The sequence below is a fragment of the Argopecten irradians genome, chromosome 1 (assembly GCF_041381155.1).
Source record: "Argopecten irradians isolate NY chromosome 1, Ai_NY, whole genome shotgun sequence".
Classification (NCBI taxonomy): Eukaryota; Metazoa; Mollusca; class Bivalvia; order Pectinida; family Pectinidae; genus Argopecten; species Argopecten irradians.
In genome coordinates, this window is record NC_091134.1 from 72,858,731 (window position 1) to 72,878,096 (window position 19,366).

Sequence of the window (19,366 nt, forward strand, 5' to 3'; positions counted from 1 at the left end):
TAGTCCCACGTCATAGTTACAGCTGTTGGATTTGAGTGGACGTGTCTTTAGTCCCACGTCATAGTTCCATCTGTTGGATTTGAGTGGACGTGTCTTTAGTCCCACGTCATAGTTACAGCTGTTGGATTTGAGTGGACGTGTCTTTAGTCCCACGTCATAGTTCCATCTGTTGGATTTGAGTGGACGTGTCTTTAGTCCCACGTCATATCTCCATCTGTTGAATTTGAGTGGACGTGTCTTTAGTCCCACGTCATATTTCCATCTGTTGGATTTGAGTGGACGTGTCTTTAGTCCCAGGTCATATTTCCATCTGTTGGATTTGAGTGGACGTGTCTTCACTCCCACGTCATCGTTCCAGCTGTTGGATTCGAGTGGACATGTCTTTAGTCCCACGTCATAGCTCCAGCTGTTGGATTTGAGTGGACGTGTCTTTAGTCCCACGTCATAGTTACAGCTGTTGGATTTGAGTGGACGTGTCTTTAGTCCCACGTCATAGTTCCATCTATTGGATTTGAGTGGACGTGTCTTTAGTCCCACGTCATAGTTCCAGCTGTTGGATTTAAGTGATCGTGTCATAAGTCCCACGTCATAGTTCCAGCTGTTGGATTTGAGTGGACGTGTCTTTAGTCCCAAGTCATAGTTCCAGCTGTTGGATTTGAGTGGACATGTCTTTAGTCCCAAGACATAGTTCCAGCTGTTGGATTTAAGTGGACATGTCTTTAGTCCCACGTCATAGTTACAGCTGTTGGATTTGAGTGGACGTGTCTTTAGTCCCACGTCATATTTCCATCTGTTGGATTTGAGTGGACGTGTCTTTAGTCCCACGTCATAGTTCCAGCTGTTGGATTTAAGTGATCGTGTCATTAGTCCCACGTCATAGTTCCAGCTGTTGGATTTGAGTGGACGTGTCTTTAGTCCCAAGTCATAGTTCCAGCTGTTGGATTTAAGTGATCGTGTCTTTAGTCCCACGTCATAGTTCCAGCTGTTGGATTTAAGTGATCGTGTATTAGTCCCAGTCATAGTTCCAGCTGTTGGATTTGAGTGGACGTGTCTTTAGTCCCAAGTCATAGTTCCAGCTGTTGGATTTAAGTGATCGTGTCTTTAGTCCCAAGTCATAGTTCCAGCTGTTGGATTTGAGTGGACGTGTCTTTAGTCCCAAGTCATAGTTCCAGCTGTTGGATTTAAGTGATCGTGTATTTAGTCCCAAGTCATAGTTCCATCTATTGGATTTGAGTGGACGAGTCTTTAGTCCCAATCGTGTATTTAGTCCCAAGTCATAGTTCCATCTATTGGATTTGAGTGGACGTGTCTTTAGTCCCAAGACATAGTTCCAGCTGTTGGATTTGAGTGGACGTGTCTTTAGTCCCACGTCATAGTTACAGCTGTTGGATTTGAGTGGACGTGTCTTTAGTCCCACGTCATAGTTCCAGCTGTTGGATTTGAGTGGACATGTCTTTAGTCCCACGTCATAGTTCCAGCTGTTGGATTTAAGTGATCGTGTCTTTAGTCCCAGGTCATATTTCCATCTGTTGGATTTGAGTGGACGTGTCTTTAGTCCCACGTCATAGTTCCAGCTGTTGGATTTAAGTGATCGTGTCTTTAGTCCCAAGTCATAGTTCCAGCTGTTGGATTTAAGTGATCGTGTCTTTAGTCCCAAGTCATAGTTCCAGCTGTTGGATTTAAGTGATCGTGTCTTTAGTCCCAAGTCATAGTTCCAGCTGTTGGATTTAAGTGATCGTGTCTTTAGTCCCAAGTCATGGTTCCAGCTGTTGGACTGAGTTGATGTTTAGCACTTTGAGTTATCATTAAATAGCTTTATATATGCTTGCCTATAATAATTGAATACACAGGGTGTAATGTTTTTATGGTCTAAAGGATGACATTTGGCACCTAACATTTGTTTATTACATATTTAAGTGATAGCTCTTCGAATAATTGGCCTTTTTGCACCTGTGGCTAAAAAGATGAGATTGTTTATGGTTTGGATATTGTGCACTGTAAATGTGAAATTGGTTAATTGGCCGACATCGTCTCCGTTTCTATAATCAGACGAAGGCGGAAATGACCTTCGAGGGATCTGTTATAGTATGATTTCTTGAAGCAAGTATATTGATCGGAAACAAATGCGTTCTCCATAGTAAAAACAAAATTCGGTCAGACGTGGGATATGCCTAGCAGCAGACTGGTCCCCTGAATAATTACGCCGTATTTGAATCGAACGACATTATTGTCATTGTGACAGTATGAATTGATCTGTTAGAAATACAATAGCATATATATTCATTATTATATTCATTAATTAGTTAGTATTGAAACCCTCGGGATCACAAAATGTTGCAAAACCCTCGGCAAGCCTCGGGTTTACTTCATTTTGTTACCCGCGGGTAGAATATCCCTATTCTTCATATCCACATATGAAAGAGTCTTACATTCTTGCGCCAGTCTTACATTTTGGTGATAAAAAGTAATTTCTAAAAAGGAACAACCATAATGCTTATTTTGTATTATTTAGTTGATTTATGAACTGGTCAAAATTAAACAGGTCGATTCGAACTTGGGACTTATAAACACTTGTTAAATACTCTACCAGATCTGTTCTACGTTCTTATAATTAGTTTACCGTCGAAGACCCGAGCCGAATCATTTTTTTTATATTTTCTTGTGAACGTTGTATCTAAGTACGGATTACGTTTAGAATTAACGACTGATCGCATTACTGAACTCTTAATATTGATTTTTTTAATGTGTGACGAACATCTGCTTTGTATTACAATGTTTGAAAAAAACCTTGATTTTAAAAAACGGGTAAAACACAATAATGGGCTCACCTATGTTGCACTTGGGGGTCAAAATTGAACAATATAGAAATCAAATGAAAACTATTTCATATTGATAACTAATATTCAAATATTCAAATACAGCGATGGTTTTGAAAAGAGTTATGGAGAAGTCATTTTTTTAGTGTTTTATTGGGGTACCCAATACCAGGTTACGGACACTACTAATGCAATATAACAGATAATATCTCATAGCATCATGCATTTTAACAATTTTATTTCTACTAAACATGTGAAGCCATATTAAAATATGGTTATAAAACTTACTTGGTCAATTGAAAATGGATAATCTCCAAGCAGAATCAAACTTTGTGATATATCCAAAATTCGCTATTCAAAATGTTTAAAAACAATACAAACAATTTCCTTACAAGCATAATTATATAAAAACTTAAAACAATAAAAGAATCACAAGCCCTAATAACAAAACACAAATATCCAATTCAGATTGGCAGAATCAACGGTAATCTACATCAAATTATTGGTAGGGTTACGGACACTACAGAAAAATAAATCATGTAGAAAGAGCTTTGGTTTATTGTTTCTAATGGTAAATTTTACATAATTTCTTCATTATTTAATTGTGCTGCATATACATTTCTATATGAATTTGTTAATGCATTATTTTATCAATGGTCATTGATTGATATATGTCTTAAACATGCAGACCGATTACTAATATAAAAAAATCTCAAAGATAAAGTTTAATTATGTATTATTTTATACTAGATTAAATTGCTAGTATATCATTCAGTTCTACATTTTTATTTGAATCTCAAAACAGAAAATCTGTTTAATTTCAATAAAAGAGTTAAAGGACTTGTTGCATTACAGTAATTTACTAAAACCTATAGGATACATATATAATGTATACATTGTATATACATGTACTTTAACTTGAAAAATAGTCAAAGAACCACATTTCTTAATCATCATTTAATGGCATTTGTTTCTTTCAATTTTGGAAATTTCTTATGTTTTCAAGTTGATGCTTTGATGTTTCAGCTGTCTTAATTTTTCCAAATTTTGCAGGCTAATCCACTTTCTTTCATGATCTTCTTTAGAACATCATATACATATGTTCTCTTCATAGTCATTTGATTTGGTTATTTCAAAGTCTTGCAGATCATTTTATCATTTACTTAAATCCTGCATGGTCTGTTCTTGAGTACTTCCAGTCTTCCATCTCTCGATTTTAGTTCAAACTTGGTCTAAATTGAAGAAAGAATTATCAATATCAACTACACTTTTAAGATTGTAAAAACATAGGGTATATTTTTATAATATGAATTAACATAAATATTCATAATCTTAAAAGATAATGAGAGAAAACTTTAAAACTATACTTGTTTGAAAGGTCTTACATTTTTGTAGTGTCCATAACCAGTGACATATTGATCTTGTAAATTAAATCTGAAATGATTAATGTTAAATGTATTTTTTCATATATCTTGTGATCAGAAGAGTGATTCTAAAAATCATTTATAGTAAAATTGTTAAAATTTTCTAATTCATATTTCAACTAAACTTAATTTTCATACCAAACAATCCACAACCAGACAGAAAATCTGTTCACTAAAGTATTTGTGAAAGATAAATTAAGGTTAAAAACAGATTTTGCTATTATTCAATCAATAATTGATAATGTGTTGTACTAAAAACTTATAAAAATACTCATATCAGAGCTCTTATAAATAATCATTAATATGGTTACGGACACTATATTGGTTCCATGTGACAAGTTTTACTTAACTTCAAGCAAAATATCCACAAATTCTGCAGAATATGGCCTCAGGATCTCCTTCAGATGTCTTTGGAAAACCATATATAGCTTTCAATGCCTCACTACTTGGTAATGTGTGTGTTTACTAAACCGGAATTTTCAGGACCCACACGCAAGTTGTTTTTGACGTTGTTTGCTTGATAGCTTATTTAGTCAAAACAATATATAAAAAGACATACACTTTCAAAAATATAAAATTTGTGGTGTCATTGTTTAATTCTTAGATATTCTACCAATAAAATGTTTTAATGGTTTATTATACACTATCTGAAAACATGCAGTAAGAAATCAGGTTACGGACACTACAGCAAAATTGTAGTGTCCGTAACCTTCACGACCCTGTAGTTCTAAAGCAATACTCATAAGGAAATTATTTTTTGCATATTATGGGATATTAAACCAAGTAGTTACTACACACACAAAAACTATTATATAGGAATAATGGAACTGGTTACGGACACTACATTTTTTTTCTTTTTCTTTTCGAGAGGAAAAGTGCCTCGTAAAACTTCTTTTTTGAAAAAAAATGGAATTTTTTTTGCTGTATCATTTAAAATAACTAGTTGCAAGTAGGACTTAACTATAAAATCTATCTTTTTAATTTTAATCTTTGCATTAAACCTATTTTATAATGTGTTTTTTGGCCTGGAAAAAAGAGTTTTTTTTAAGTGCAACAGCTTTCCTAACGTCGAAAAATGGGTCATTTTCGGTATTAGAACGAATATACGTACCCGGCCTTCTATACCTTTCGGCCGGGTACGAATTGGTCCCTATGTGTCGTAGTGGAGCACTGCCTCCGAAAATCACTCGGGCACAGATTTCTATACATTTTTGTAGGTTTCCAATTATTTTATGCATATACATGCATTTAAATATTATTTTGGTCCATAACAAACATAACTACCATTCTTAATATCTACCATACCGCTCACAAGACGTCAAGTTCACAATTTGTGGACTTGCCGTATAAAGACCCTTCAGAAAGACCTCCATATGTATTATGCAAAAAATAATGCCTCGATGAGAATTTGATATTTTATGTGGTTCGGTTTTATTGCCTAGTAGGTTGGCGATATCAAACAAGTACGATAAAATGCCAACAAACGTTTTATAATGGTTTGCATAATCATTACTTTGCTCCATTAGCAGTAATAGGCACCAATTGTAGCTCTAAAGATGACACCATTTCCAGTCTAAAAGTCTTTTGAGCTACAATATTGCAGCTATTTCGGTATTTCCTCTTTGTATAACTCAAAAACTATCAAAGCAATTCGCATGAAATTTGGAACACAGTCACAGTACTATACACATTTGTTATAAATGGTTAAGGAATTGAATTAACTTAATAATTGAAGCTGGTATGAGTGTATAACATTGGATAGTTTTAAAAGAGCTTCCGGTATGACTACGAGCCGGTTAAATAAAGCGACCGCCATTTCAAGATTTATGTTTGGTAAAATAAAGGATGAATAATTAAGATATTAAAATGATTCCCGGTGGTATCCGATTCTTCAAACGATGAATTACCAAACAAAATCAGCATTATAACCCCGACCAGCATTATTTTGTGTCAAGTTATGATGATTATCTACCTTCCTACTTTCGTTCTTTCTATTGAACGCTGTTGCTTGGCATCCTATGAAGCAGGCAATATGCGAATTGGTACTATTTATCTATACTATTATCATACATTCCCCAGACTAATGTCATATCTTTTAGGGGAAATTCACTGATCATCGCCAGTTTTAAATTAAACTTTAAACTAAGTTTGGGTATGTGTCATCTGTCTACACGCAAAAGTAAAAAATATATATAAATAACATTTTGTACAATATGTCGAGCTATTTAAAATCATGATAATATGTTCATCACGATAATTAGTCGCCATCTAGTACTCATTTAAGCATTAATGTCAGTTTTTTATTCTATCGGGTATGAAAACAATTGTTCGTAAACTGTGTGAATTGGTTTCCTATGGTTAGTTTTACAGACTATTTGATGATACAAAGTGCGTTTAAATCAATGGACGTTGATGTCTCTTTTTGACGTCACGGTGAAGTTGTCCAAAAGAAAAAAAATAGGCCAATCAGTCGGATTTTAATGAGGTAAAAACGGTATAAAGCTAGTATATTGATCATCCGAAAAAATGACCAAAATGAATTCAAAGAAAAATCAAACATCATTTCTATGGAATATATAGTCAGCCACTATAGAGCTTTCTTCAGTCCAAAATAACTCTAACACAACTTGTTCGTCTACAGTCGGATTTTGTATGAAACTATCTCACTTAAGTCAATGTCTTGTCATACGCCAAACTTCAGCGAAGAAGTAGTCGAACCACATTTGGTATAAGCTTTACCAATAGAACTACTTTTGCATATGATGACAATTCAACGTTAATCAATGGAATTCTAAAGTCACACGTGACCTGTATAAGTTGTTTAGGTTTAAGAACAAGATAACACTGATAACTTATAAAACTGTAATTTTGTCAGCGGCATACTGTAATTCCTTCGAAGTGTGCATAACAGAAACATAGAGATGTTGGTCATCACAGCCGATAATGTCTCACTTGTAGATTTAAAATATAGATACCCTCGTCACTGAAAATGTTTGTCGTCACAGCCGATAATGTCTCACTTGTAGATTTAAAATATAGATACCCTCATCACTGAAAATGTTTGTCGTCACAGCCGATATTGTCTCATGATTTGAAATATAGATACCCTCATCACTGAAAATGTTTGTCATCTCAGCCGATATCGTCTCATGATTTGAAATATAGATACCCTCATCACTGAAAATGTTTGTCGTCACAGCCGATATTGTCTCACTTGTAGATTTGAAATATAGATACCCTCGTCACTGAAAATGTTTGTCATCTCAGCCGATATTGTCTCACTTGTAGATTTAAAATATAGATACCCTCATCACTGAAAATGTTTGTCATCTCAACCGATATCGTCTCATGATTTGAAATATAGATACCCCCTCACTGAAAATGTTTGTCGTCACAGCCGATATTGTCTCACTTGCAGATTTGAAATATAGATACCCCCATCACTGAAAATGTTTGTCGTCTCAGCCGATATTGTCTCCAGATTTGAAATATATATACCCTCGTCACTGAAAATGTTTGTCGTCACAGCCGATATTGTCTCACTTGCAGATTTGAAATATGGATACCCTCATCACTGAAAATGTTTGTCGTCTCAGCCGATATTGTCTCACTTGCAGATTTGAAATATAGATACCCTCGTCACTGAAAATGTTTGTCATTTCAGCCGATGTCGTCTCATGATTTGAAATATAGATACCCTCATCACTGAAAATGTTTGTCGTCGCAGCCGATATTGTTCTCACTTGTAGATTTAAAATATAGATACCCCCATCACTGAAAATGTTTGTCGTCTCAGCCGATATTGTGTCCAGATTTGAAATATATATACCCTCGTCACTGAAAATGTTTGTCGTCACAGCCGATATTGTCTCACTTGCAGATTTGAAATATGGATACCCTCATCACTGAAAATGTTTGTCGTCTCAGCCGATATTGTCTCACTTGCAGATTTGAAATATAGATACCCTCGTCACTGAAAATGTTTGTCATTTCAGCCGATGTCGTCTCATGATTTGAAATATAGATACCCTCATCACTGAAAATGTTTGTCGTCGCAGCCGATATTGTCTCACTTGCAGATTTGATATATAGATACCCCCTCACTGAAAATGTTTGTCGTCACAGCCGATATTGTCTCACTTGCAGATTTGAAATATAGATACCCCCATCACTGAAAATGTTTGTCGTCTCAGCCGATATTGTCTCCAGATTTGAAATATAGATACCCTCGTCACTGAAAATGTTTGTCATCACAGCCGATATTGTCTCACTTGAAGATTTGAAATATGGATACCCTCATCACTGAAAATGTTTGTCATCTCAGCCGATATCGTCTCATGATTTGAAATATAGATACCCTCATCACTGAAAATGTTTGTCGTCTCAGCCGATATTGTCTCACATGCAGATTTGAAATATAGATACCACCATCACTGAAAATGTTAGTCGTCACAGCAGATATTGTCTCACTTACAGATTTGAAATATAGATACCCTCTTCACTGAAAATGTTTGTCGTCACAGCCGATATTGTCTCACTTGAAGATTTGAAAGATAGATTCCACCATCACTGAAAATGTTAGTCGTCACAGCCGATATTGTCTCACTTGTAGATTTGAAATATAGATACCCTCATCACTGAAAATGTTTGTCGTCACAGCCGATATTGTTTCGCTTGCAGATTTGAAATAAAGATACCCTCATCACTGAAAATGTTTGTCGTCACAGCCGATATTGTCTCACTTGCAGATTTGAAATATAGATACCCTCATCACTGAAAATGTTTGTCGTCACAGCCGATATTGTGTCACTTGTAGATTTGAAATATAAATATCCTCATCACTGAAAATTTTCGTCGTAACAGCCGTTTTTGTCTCATTTGCAAATTTGAAATATAGATACCCTCATCACTGAAAATGTTTGTCGTCACGGCCGATATTGTCTCACTTGCAGATTTGAAATATAGATACCCTCATCACTGAAAATGTTTGTCGTCACAGCCGATATTGTCTCCAGATTTGAAATATAGATACCCTCATCACTGAAAATGTTTGTCGTTTCAGCCGATATTGTCTCCAGAATTGAAATATAGATACCCTCATCACTGAAAATGTTTGTCGTCACAACCGATATTGTCTCACTTGTAGATTTGAAATATAGATACCCTCATCACTGAAAGTGCTTGTCGTCACAGCCGATATTGTCTCACTTGCAGATTTGAAATATAGATATCTTCATCGCTGAAAATGTTTGTCATTTCAGCCGATATTGTCTCACTTGCAGATTTAAAATATAGATACTCCAATCACTGAAAATGTTTGTCGTCACAGCCGATATTGTCTCACTTGCAGATTTGAAATAAGGATACCCTCATCACTGAAAATTTTCGTCGTCAAAAAAACCCAGCCGATATTGTCTCCAGATTTGAAATATAGATACCCCCATCACTGAAATTGTTTGTCGTCACAGCCGATATTGTCTCACTTGCAGATTTGAAATATAGTATTCCCAATCACTGAAAATGTTTGTCGTCACAGCCGATATTGTCTCACTTGCAGATTTGAAATATAGATTCCCTTGTCACTGAAAATGTTTGTCATCTCAGCCGATATTGTCTCCAGATTTGAAATATAGATACCCTCGTCACTGAAAATGTTTGACGTCTCAGCCGATATTGTCTCCAGATTTGAAATATAGATACACTCATCACTGAAAATGTTTGTCGTCACAGACGATATTGTCTCACATGCAGATTTGAAATATAGATACCCTCATCACTGAAAATGTTTGTCGTCACAGCCGATATTGTCTCACTTGCAGATTTGAAATATAGATACCCTCACCACTGAAAATTTTCGTCGTCAAAACCGATGTTGTCTCACTTGCAAATTTGAAATATAGATACCCTCATCACTGAAAATGTTTGTCGTCACAGCCGATATTGTATCACTTGTAGATTTGAAATATAGATACCCTCATCACTGAAAATGTTTGTCGTCTCAGCCGATATTGTCTCACTTGTAGATTTGAAATATAGATACCCCCATCACTGAAAATGTTTGTCGTTACAGCCGATATTGTCTCACTTGTAGATTTGAAATATAGAAACCCTCATCACTGAAAATGTTTGTCGTCTCAGCCGAAATTGTCTCCAGATTTGAAATATAGATACCCCCATCACTGAAAATGGTTGTCGTCTCAGCCGATATTGTCTCACTTGTAGATTTGAAATATAGATACCCCCATCACTGAAAATGTTTATCGTCACTGCCGATATTGTCTCACTTGCAGATTTGAAATATAGATACCCTCATCACTGAAAATGTTTGTCGTCTCAGCCGATATTGTCTCACTTGCAGATTTGAAATATAGATACCCCAATCACTGAAAATGTTTGTCGTCACAGCCGATATTGTCTCACTTGCAGATTTGAAATATATATTCCCTCGTCACTGAAAATGTTTGTCATCTCAGCCGATATTGTCTCCAGATTTGAAATATAGATACCCTCGTCACTGAAAATGTTTTTCGTCTCAGCCGATATTGTCTCCAGATTTTAAATATAGATACACTCATCACTGAAAATGTTTGTCGTCACAGCCGATATTGTCTCACATGCAGATTTGAAATATAGATACCCTCATCACTGAAAATTTTTGTCGTCACAGCCGATATTGTCTCACTTGCAGATTTGAAATATAGATATCCTCACCACTGAAAATTTTCGTCGTCAAAACCGATGTTGTCTCACTTCCAAATTTGAAATATAGATACCCTCATCACTGAAAATGCTTGTAGTCACAGCCGATATTGTATCACTTGTAGATTTGAAATATAGATACCCTCATCACTGAAAATGTTTGTCGTCACAGCCGATATTGTCTCACTTGTAGATTTGAAATATAGATACCCCCATCACTGAAAATGTTTGTCGTCACAGCCGATATTGTCTCCAGATTTGAAATATAGATACCCTCATCACTGAAAATGTTTGTCGTCTCAGCCGATATTGTCTCCAGATTTGAAATATAGATACCCTCATCAGTGAAAATGTTTGTTGTCACAGCTGATATTGCCTCACTCGCAGATTTGAAATATAGATACCCTCACCACTGAAAATGTTTGTCGTCATAGCCGATATTGTCTCACTTGTAGATTTGAAATATAGATACCCTCATCACTGAAAATGTTTGTCGTCTCAGCCGATATTGTCTACAGATTTGAAATAAAGATACCCCCATCACTGAAAATGTTTGTCGTCTCAGCCGATATTGTCTCACTTGTAGATTTGAAATATAGATACCCCCATCACTGAAAATGTTTGTCATCACAGCCGATATTGTCTCACTTGCAGATTTGAAATATAGATACCCTCATCACTGAAAATGTTTGTCGTCTCAGCCGATATTGTCTCACTTGCAGATTTGAAATATAGATACCCTCATCACTGAAAATGTTTGTCGTCACAGCAGTCTCATTTCAGTGAACCTTTGTCACAGACTAGGTTTATTTCACGTTCAGATAAAATTGTTTCACATTCTGACGTATATCGCATGGGAACCCCACGGTCTACATCCTTATTTCCTCAGTAATTTCTTACATATACAGGAAATTTAAATACATATATTGCGTGTTTTTAGTGTTTGCTTTATCTTTAGATATATCATCTAAAATTCACAGTTCAATTATTGTCTTTCTGTCAATGTTCATTGTCACATAGCGTGTGCCACTTTATTAACATTATTTCCTGTTATAAACCATTGTCTTTCTTCATTTGCTGTGACAAAGAATCAATGCTGCATAAATCCTGGAGATATTTTCTTAAAGTACATTGGTATTTGCTGTCAATCTTGTTAACGATAGCAACAAGGGGATGTCATTTATAAATGAATTAAACTAATGAACTCTGCCAAGGAATTGGACATCTTTTTGCTTTAATTCAGCTATCTAATTAAATTGGTCTTAATAAATGGATACATCTTTCTGGTGAAATATTTGATTTGTAATTTCATCTAATGTTAAAATCAAAACGATTAACCCCGTTACTATCCTTTATTAGGTGCCGTGTGCTGCTATCGTGGTATGGTCGTTTAGCATGACTTTCTTTGTAAACGATTTAGAATTATGGAAATATGATTGAATGTCAATGGAGATAAACAAAAACATACCAAGAAGTACATCAGTAGTAGATTTGTACAAACAGTATGTGGGCTGTGAGAGGCAAGTGTCGACTTCATGTAACACACCCCGTAAAATAACAGAAATGAAGTAGCTTTTCTGAACATGTTATTTTAAGCATTGCATGCATGGCTATAGCAGTGGGCGTACAAATTGCAAAGCTGCTGCATGATACAACACCAAGTAACACATTGTATGCATGGCCGAATTTGCTGAGAAGTCAAATAACATAAATCCTGTTTAGAGTCGACACTTAACACAAATACTTTAAAGATTGGTGTTGAGTAGAATAATGAACGGTACTTCTCGTTCCTGTAAGTTAAGAGTCGTGTTCTTTTTGTAAAGCAATTCAGCTGGTATAATCGTGCCGTAACATAACCTCCTTGTACTAAAATTGAATTCCACATTCACATTAGATTTCGTTCGAAATAATTACAGCTCATAAGTATGTTAAACTGAAAACTCATCGACTAATCCTAGTGCATGGAATTCAAAATCAGCAACAATATGCCAAGCCACTTGATACCGCATGACAGCTATAGGGGTTGTGTAATCTTTGTTGTTTGAGTCTCAAGCTCTTAAATTCCCAAGCGTTTCGCCTATACTTCTCAGAGGGTATAACATGGTTTTAATTGTATCTCTCAAATAACGTCTTGTTCTTCTCCCGAACAAATGATGTATAGCGACCTTCTGGTCTATACCAGCTCACACAGGCTACCACAGACATAACTGTTTATCTACATTGTTCACTACGCGTTACTATGTAAACGTCTGCCCTTGACAACTATTTCCTCGCCATCAATTACTTATTTAGGAAGCCACCCTTGAGGCTCCTATTGATTAGCAATGATACCAACAAAACCTGTTGCGAAAAATGATGAGAATAATTATGGTAATTACAGCCCAGAAACATCTAATTTTACAGCAATTCATATAGTTTACACTCGTGTTTACTGGCCTCACTTAGGCCGACAGATTCCCTTGTATCACTTATTGAGACTTATTGCATCACTTGCAACTCTAAACTTATTACATCACATACGACTGGAGACTTATTTTATTATGTACAATTTAAGTCTTAAAGCATTTCTCACATCGAAAGAGGAAATATGACTGACATATATTTTTATAATTATTTTTATCATTATCCACCTCTTATTCTGGTTACACCTGATTAAATAAGGAGTAATAGGTGTCATAAAAGTTACGTATGGTTTACATTCTTTACACTATTTTACGTGTCATGTTTTACGAAATTCCTTTTTATTTTCATTTTTTTTTCTATATTGGTGCCTTGAAACATCAAAGAGCTGTTCATATGGCTTGTAATCAAAATATAACATCAAAAGAGCATAATGTAAAAGTAAATTTTGGTTAAATCCTTGAAGGACATACTTGCCTCGCATTCACACATCTTCCCGAGTGTGTAGGAAGACATTGATTTTAAGACTCCGGCAGGCTTAGAGTTATTGGAGACTGCTTCTTTGGCCGCATACCAAAGTGATAACTGTTCTCAGACAATAAAGACGTCCCGCATGGTTTACATTGCTAGTATTGTGAACAATCGATGATGATAGACTACAGTCGACAGTGTTATAGCTAATTGATATGCCTGAATGTTTTGTTTATTTTGGCAGGAAAATCTCTTGATAAAAAATGTAAAGGCAAATGTATGTAGCGGCTAAAGCAGAAATAGCCTACCAGTACACTTCCTCGAAATTGACATACAGATCTAGATAACATGCATAATGTAATATAGCAAATTGTGATCAAATGACTTTGAATGTATCGCAGCAGCTTATGGTTTGAAAGATAACTTATTATTGAGCAAATCTGAACAAGGTATCAATTTCTTACGAAGCGATTTAAACAGGCGTGTATCACAATAATGTATTACCTTCACCAGATCAAATGTACACCAAGCGTGCTTAAACTATTTAAAGTTCCGCCAACCGACACACACAGATATCCATTTTCGGTGGGATGAATAAATGCACGTTTTAGAAATTGTCTGGCTTGTCTCGGAGGTATCAAAGGGACGTCTGTGGCCTTGGAAGGAACACCATAATTTCCAGTCCCTAGGAACATATTACTACCAGCCAGCTCCCATTTGTCATGTTTTACTTACATGTATGATATTTATTTATTAAGTACTTATGGATTCTGTGGTGAACACATTCCATTTCTTAGAAAGTTTTGTTTTCTTAGAAAGTGAAATTATCTTTAGTAAGAGTTAAGTGTTATCAGTCCCCATATAACAATTTGCATCCTATATAATTTACATACACATGTAACTAATTTATGCAAAATGATTAATTGGACGGATTTCTATATTTAAACGAGTAAATTAATTAACAAACGTCATTGTTTTGATATCCGGAACTGAAAAGTTTTGAAAATGCAGCAATGACGTTTATTGTTAAGAGAGCTTAAGAAAATCCAATCAAGGTTGTTCTCTAGCGTGGAGGACAAGTTACTCCTCACCATCAATAAACCCAGTATAATCGTCATATATAAAGTACATCAGGCTCAATGTAACGCGTGTCTTAATGCGGAAGAGTTGTACTCAAAACCTCCTCGATAAAGGGATGTACACATGTATGTCACATGTCATAGGTTTGTGCTGCCTTAGGCAAAAGAATATCAGAAATAAGCACTGAGGAGACAAATGAGGTTGAGAGAACTTTTGCCCGCTTCCGTACTAAAAGTTTAAGAGGTTCTTCATAATGCGGTTAGCTTAAGTTCAACTTTAAATGACTTATTTTGTAAAATAACCCCACATTAATGTGCCTAAGCTGACGATTATTTCACACATGCGCAGTGATATTAATCCGTGATGATGTAAATCAGTTTTGTAGACGATAATAATGGGAGTTTAGACAATATAGATGGCTTCCATTCGTATCACATCGTCCTATCCGTTCCTAGGCCATATAATTGACATCTATATATCTGTCGATGTCAGATTCACGAACTTCACCATGGTAACAGCATTCAGGCCATGTGGTCAAGTGCGGGATTAAAAGCTGAATGATAGCCTGACTGGTTCCGGGCAAAACAATTTATCATTGGTGATAATCTCCTGGTCGACAGAAATACACGAAGATCCATGTTGGTCGGATCAGCATTTGTAACATTCTGGATTGGCATGATATCAGGTATTTGATCTAAACCGGAACAAAAGTCATTACCGTGACATTGATCTTCGGTTACTCTCGCGCTGTGCATCGATGAGTACTGAGGAACAGCATTTCCGCTTACACTGAAAAGTTCTATCTGATGCTACGTCGTATCGCTACTTCCGAACAGACTTCCTAATTAACCCACGTGAAAGCAAAATATGAATCTGCCTGCTGTAGATCTGCATGTTGGTATTGACGATTGGTGAGAGGGGCGCCTGAAGAAAGGTCGGAGAGTAGTGGGACTCTTCAAGTATAGCATTTATCGCAAAAGTTAGATACTGTAACAAATTACACAGGAAATATCTTGTTGGTAGAAACATTGCACAATTACTCTAGAAATCTTTATATATATATTTTACATAAATAAACTTAGAGATGACTTTCAATAGAATGATTGTGTATGAGCATGCATTGTTGAAGTTTTCCCGATCTTATGGCATGTTCCCGATATATTTAGTCATATATATTGTTTCCTGGCAGATGATCTGACAAGATTTCCTTAGAAAAAATATCATCTGGGATTGTTTTACCACCTCTGGTGACGAGATATTTTCTCTGCGTGTTGGATACCGTCCGCAAAATTCTTTCCGATTCAACTTTACGCATGTTCGCCGTATCGTGGAAGCCGGTTATTATATCTAATTTTCCCTGTTGTTAACCACCTCTGAAAACTCCATGGACTGAATTATATGCCAGGCTTCTATGACAAAGCTTCCGTTATCAAATGATAAACTTATATCAATATATCTGCCATATTGACAAGTTAATGCTTGCGCCTGTCCAATATTGTTCCGGAACAATACATATACAATCACGCTGGTACAATCTGTAAGATATATCTCCATCGATAGTACGCTTTTACATGCTCACCTGCATCCAGATCAGTAGACTTCTAATGACGTGATCACGACTGACCTGTCAGGCTCCGACAATGTCAAGATCAGGTGCGGTAACTGACCTAAGTAACCCTGACAGGTGATCCAGTTCTGGGACCCTTACAGACATCGTTACATCAGTAGACCTGTCACCACCTTGCACTATAGAAGACTTCTCTGATACGTGAGGTGCCTCTACTTAGAGGTAGAGAACTATGAAGCAAAGATTGCCAACATATTTGCGTGAAGGTTTGAGAGAGTCACTATGGTTATTGCCTCTTCTATTTCACAGTGTGTTGTTCTGGATTTTACATTAAATGTTTAGTGTTACTTATCCGCCGTATTCCTTGGCGTAGAGGAAAGACAAACGTTTATACTGTTTCGACTAAGCTTGTCTGACCCCATCGCAGTTCTTAGATGTATAATTAAACCGAACCTTTCAGAAATGTCAAAATCACATTCAAAATAAATTGATATCGTGGAATGAGTGTCTGTATTGTTTAACACGAAGAAAATAACAAACCAGTTCACGAATAAATTCTATCCGAAACAAAATCCACATAAAAATAAAGAATTCTTTAAATGTATTATGCTGGTTGAGAAGTATAAATATTTACCTTTTCGTGTTTCTAAGCATTAGAAAATGATTTTATCTATAAAACATAATGGGTGATTGGTTTCCTACTTCCTCCTATTGATCCAGCGTCTTACAAGTACAAGGAATCCAGCATTGTGTATGTAGTCGTAGACCTTCTAGGAGCCTTGAGAAGTAGGTGTGGCGTGGGTGTAGGCGTGCAATGCCTTCCAACATGTCCTCTTACTGATACTGTGCTAGACGGCAGAGTTGAGTGGGGTTCATTACAAACAAGGTGTGACCATGACCTTTAAAGTGTCCGCAAATTAATCGGCCCATCACTATTCATCTCAGGTGTAGCTTGGCTTGATGACGATGGCTGTGGGTGTGTTATAAATCTCGCTCTCTACAACTTCTGAAATGAAAAAAAAAGTGCACATCTCTTCCGATTAATTGTTTTGAGAACTACCAGCATCTGTACCAATGGAATATCTATGATTGACACTGATGCTGATCGCTAGCTTTCACCTGCCCACATTTAATGTTCGTATTTATACACATATCTGGGTATAACATTATACGTATATATATACTACTTCTAACAAATGTCAAATATACCAGAAACATGTTAAGTATATAGTATTTTAAATGCTACGGTGACCGTAAAAAGCTGTTAAACATCAATATCTGATTCACAGTACAGCTTGTGTATATCTGTTTGTACACATCAACAACGCATGCTTAGTGAACCATGAAGGATCATGAGATGAATGGGTGAGCGATTTAGGTCTGTTGTCACTGCAGCATGCGTAGTGATGGGGACTGGAGGCGCGAATATTGTCAGGAAAGTGTCACCATTAAGGAAATAGCTGTACCGGCTTAAGGAGCATGTCGCCTTGTGTCCTGGAGCATTGATCAGGTATCTGTGATCAGTGGAACTGGTGGGTGTACTGTGGCGAGAAAATGGTGTAAATAAGTAGGTGGATAAATACTGGTGATGCTCAAACTTTACTGACATGGACGGAGTGCGAATTAGCACGGTATACAAACTATTATACATTCGCTTGGCAACACAATACCGGTTATAGAAATAAGCCGAGCATTCCTACATACACTGCAGTGTAGAGTATTGATACAAAGTATTTCTGTAGAGGTGAGGTGGATGTCGGACTATATTCAAAGTACTCGGATGAAAATAGTTCCAGCTGGTTTCAATGTAATTAACAACAGTTGACTAATATTGACATGAGGCACTTTGAAGTGGAACAACCTGAAGAGTTACGTAAATTCGGATACTTTTGAAAAATACAAGTAGTCGAGCATGGAAGCGATATGTTAAGTGCACAGAGACGTACTTTTAGTACATTTGTCCTTTTAGAAGAACAGTTTGGTGAGCTTTTAAGGTTTTTTTTCAAGCTTTTAAGCCTTTTATTAAGTATCAGAAATAATTGTGATACGAGGATTATAATTTGGAAAAGTATGGAAGGACCCTCTTGGACCAAGATCATCATCTTCTCAATTAGAGAACAATTTGCTTTATATTTCACGGAAAACGATAATATTTTAACTGAATTAGACCAATTATTCGCATGTGCTTAAAATATTTCATTATCTTTTAAAAGAAGCTGGCGTTTGTCCTGGCAACCGAGAAAATGCACGCTGAAAGCATTGAAGAAGGATTCGTTCTTTAAGCCAATACCGGTACCATACTACAATGAAATTGTTCCAATAAGTTAGTTTCCTCGTACATAAATACCTACCGGCTACAGCTAACAAAACCCAGTATGGGGTTGATATTCAGTTTGTTTGCAACGTCGCCAAGGCGTGTTGGACAATTCTGTCTTTAAGATGTTTAACCAAGGGGATTAAGAAATGCTAGCTTGGATTGTGTAAGTTGTACCATGTTAAATGGCACGGGTAGCTCAGGTATCCGGTCTGTGGATTATTATAACGCTACCCGGGACGAGAGCACATCCCCTCTCCCCAACACCACAACGATCGGACAGTTTGATTTAGAACAGTTCATCATTTTAAATCTGGGGAATAGGACGCAAGGCTTGACGACAGTCGGTGTTCTGACTGCGGTTTACATGACTATATTCCTTACCGGTATAGCAGGTAATCTGTGCACCTTTATTGTGATCTATAAAAACATCTATATGCACACAGTGACTAATTACTACCTGGCCAGTCTGGCGCTCAGTGACGTTTTGGCTTTGCTGTTTGGTAAGTAAATGTTCCCTCTTCACATCACGTGTGTTGTGATTCGTATGATTTGTATCTTCATTTTTGTTTATAATCACATTGTTTGATATAAA

At 36.3% G+C, this 19,366-nt stretch overlaps 1 protein-coding gene across 2 annotated transcripts in view; it reads left to right on the forward strand.

The window, feature by feature from the left end:
* LOC138307579 (pyrokinin-1 receptor-like) overlaps positions 1-19,366 on the forward strand; it is a 252,341-nt gene that overhangs the window by 99,690 nt on the left and 133,285 nt on the right. The window contains exon 1 of one of the 2 annotated variants that reach the window (XM_069248384.1): positions 17,882-19,274. The exons of the other annotated variant lie outside the window; for it this stretch is intronic. Coding sequence (XP_069104485.1) covers positions 18,950-19,274 — 325 coding nt within the window. The 5' untranslated portion in view covers positions 17,882-18,949. Of the gene's footprint in view, positions 1-17,881; positions 19,275-19,366 lie in introns of those variants that run through there. 2 annotated transcript variants of the gene reach the window in all.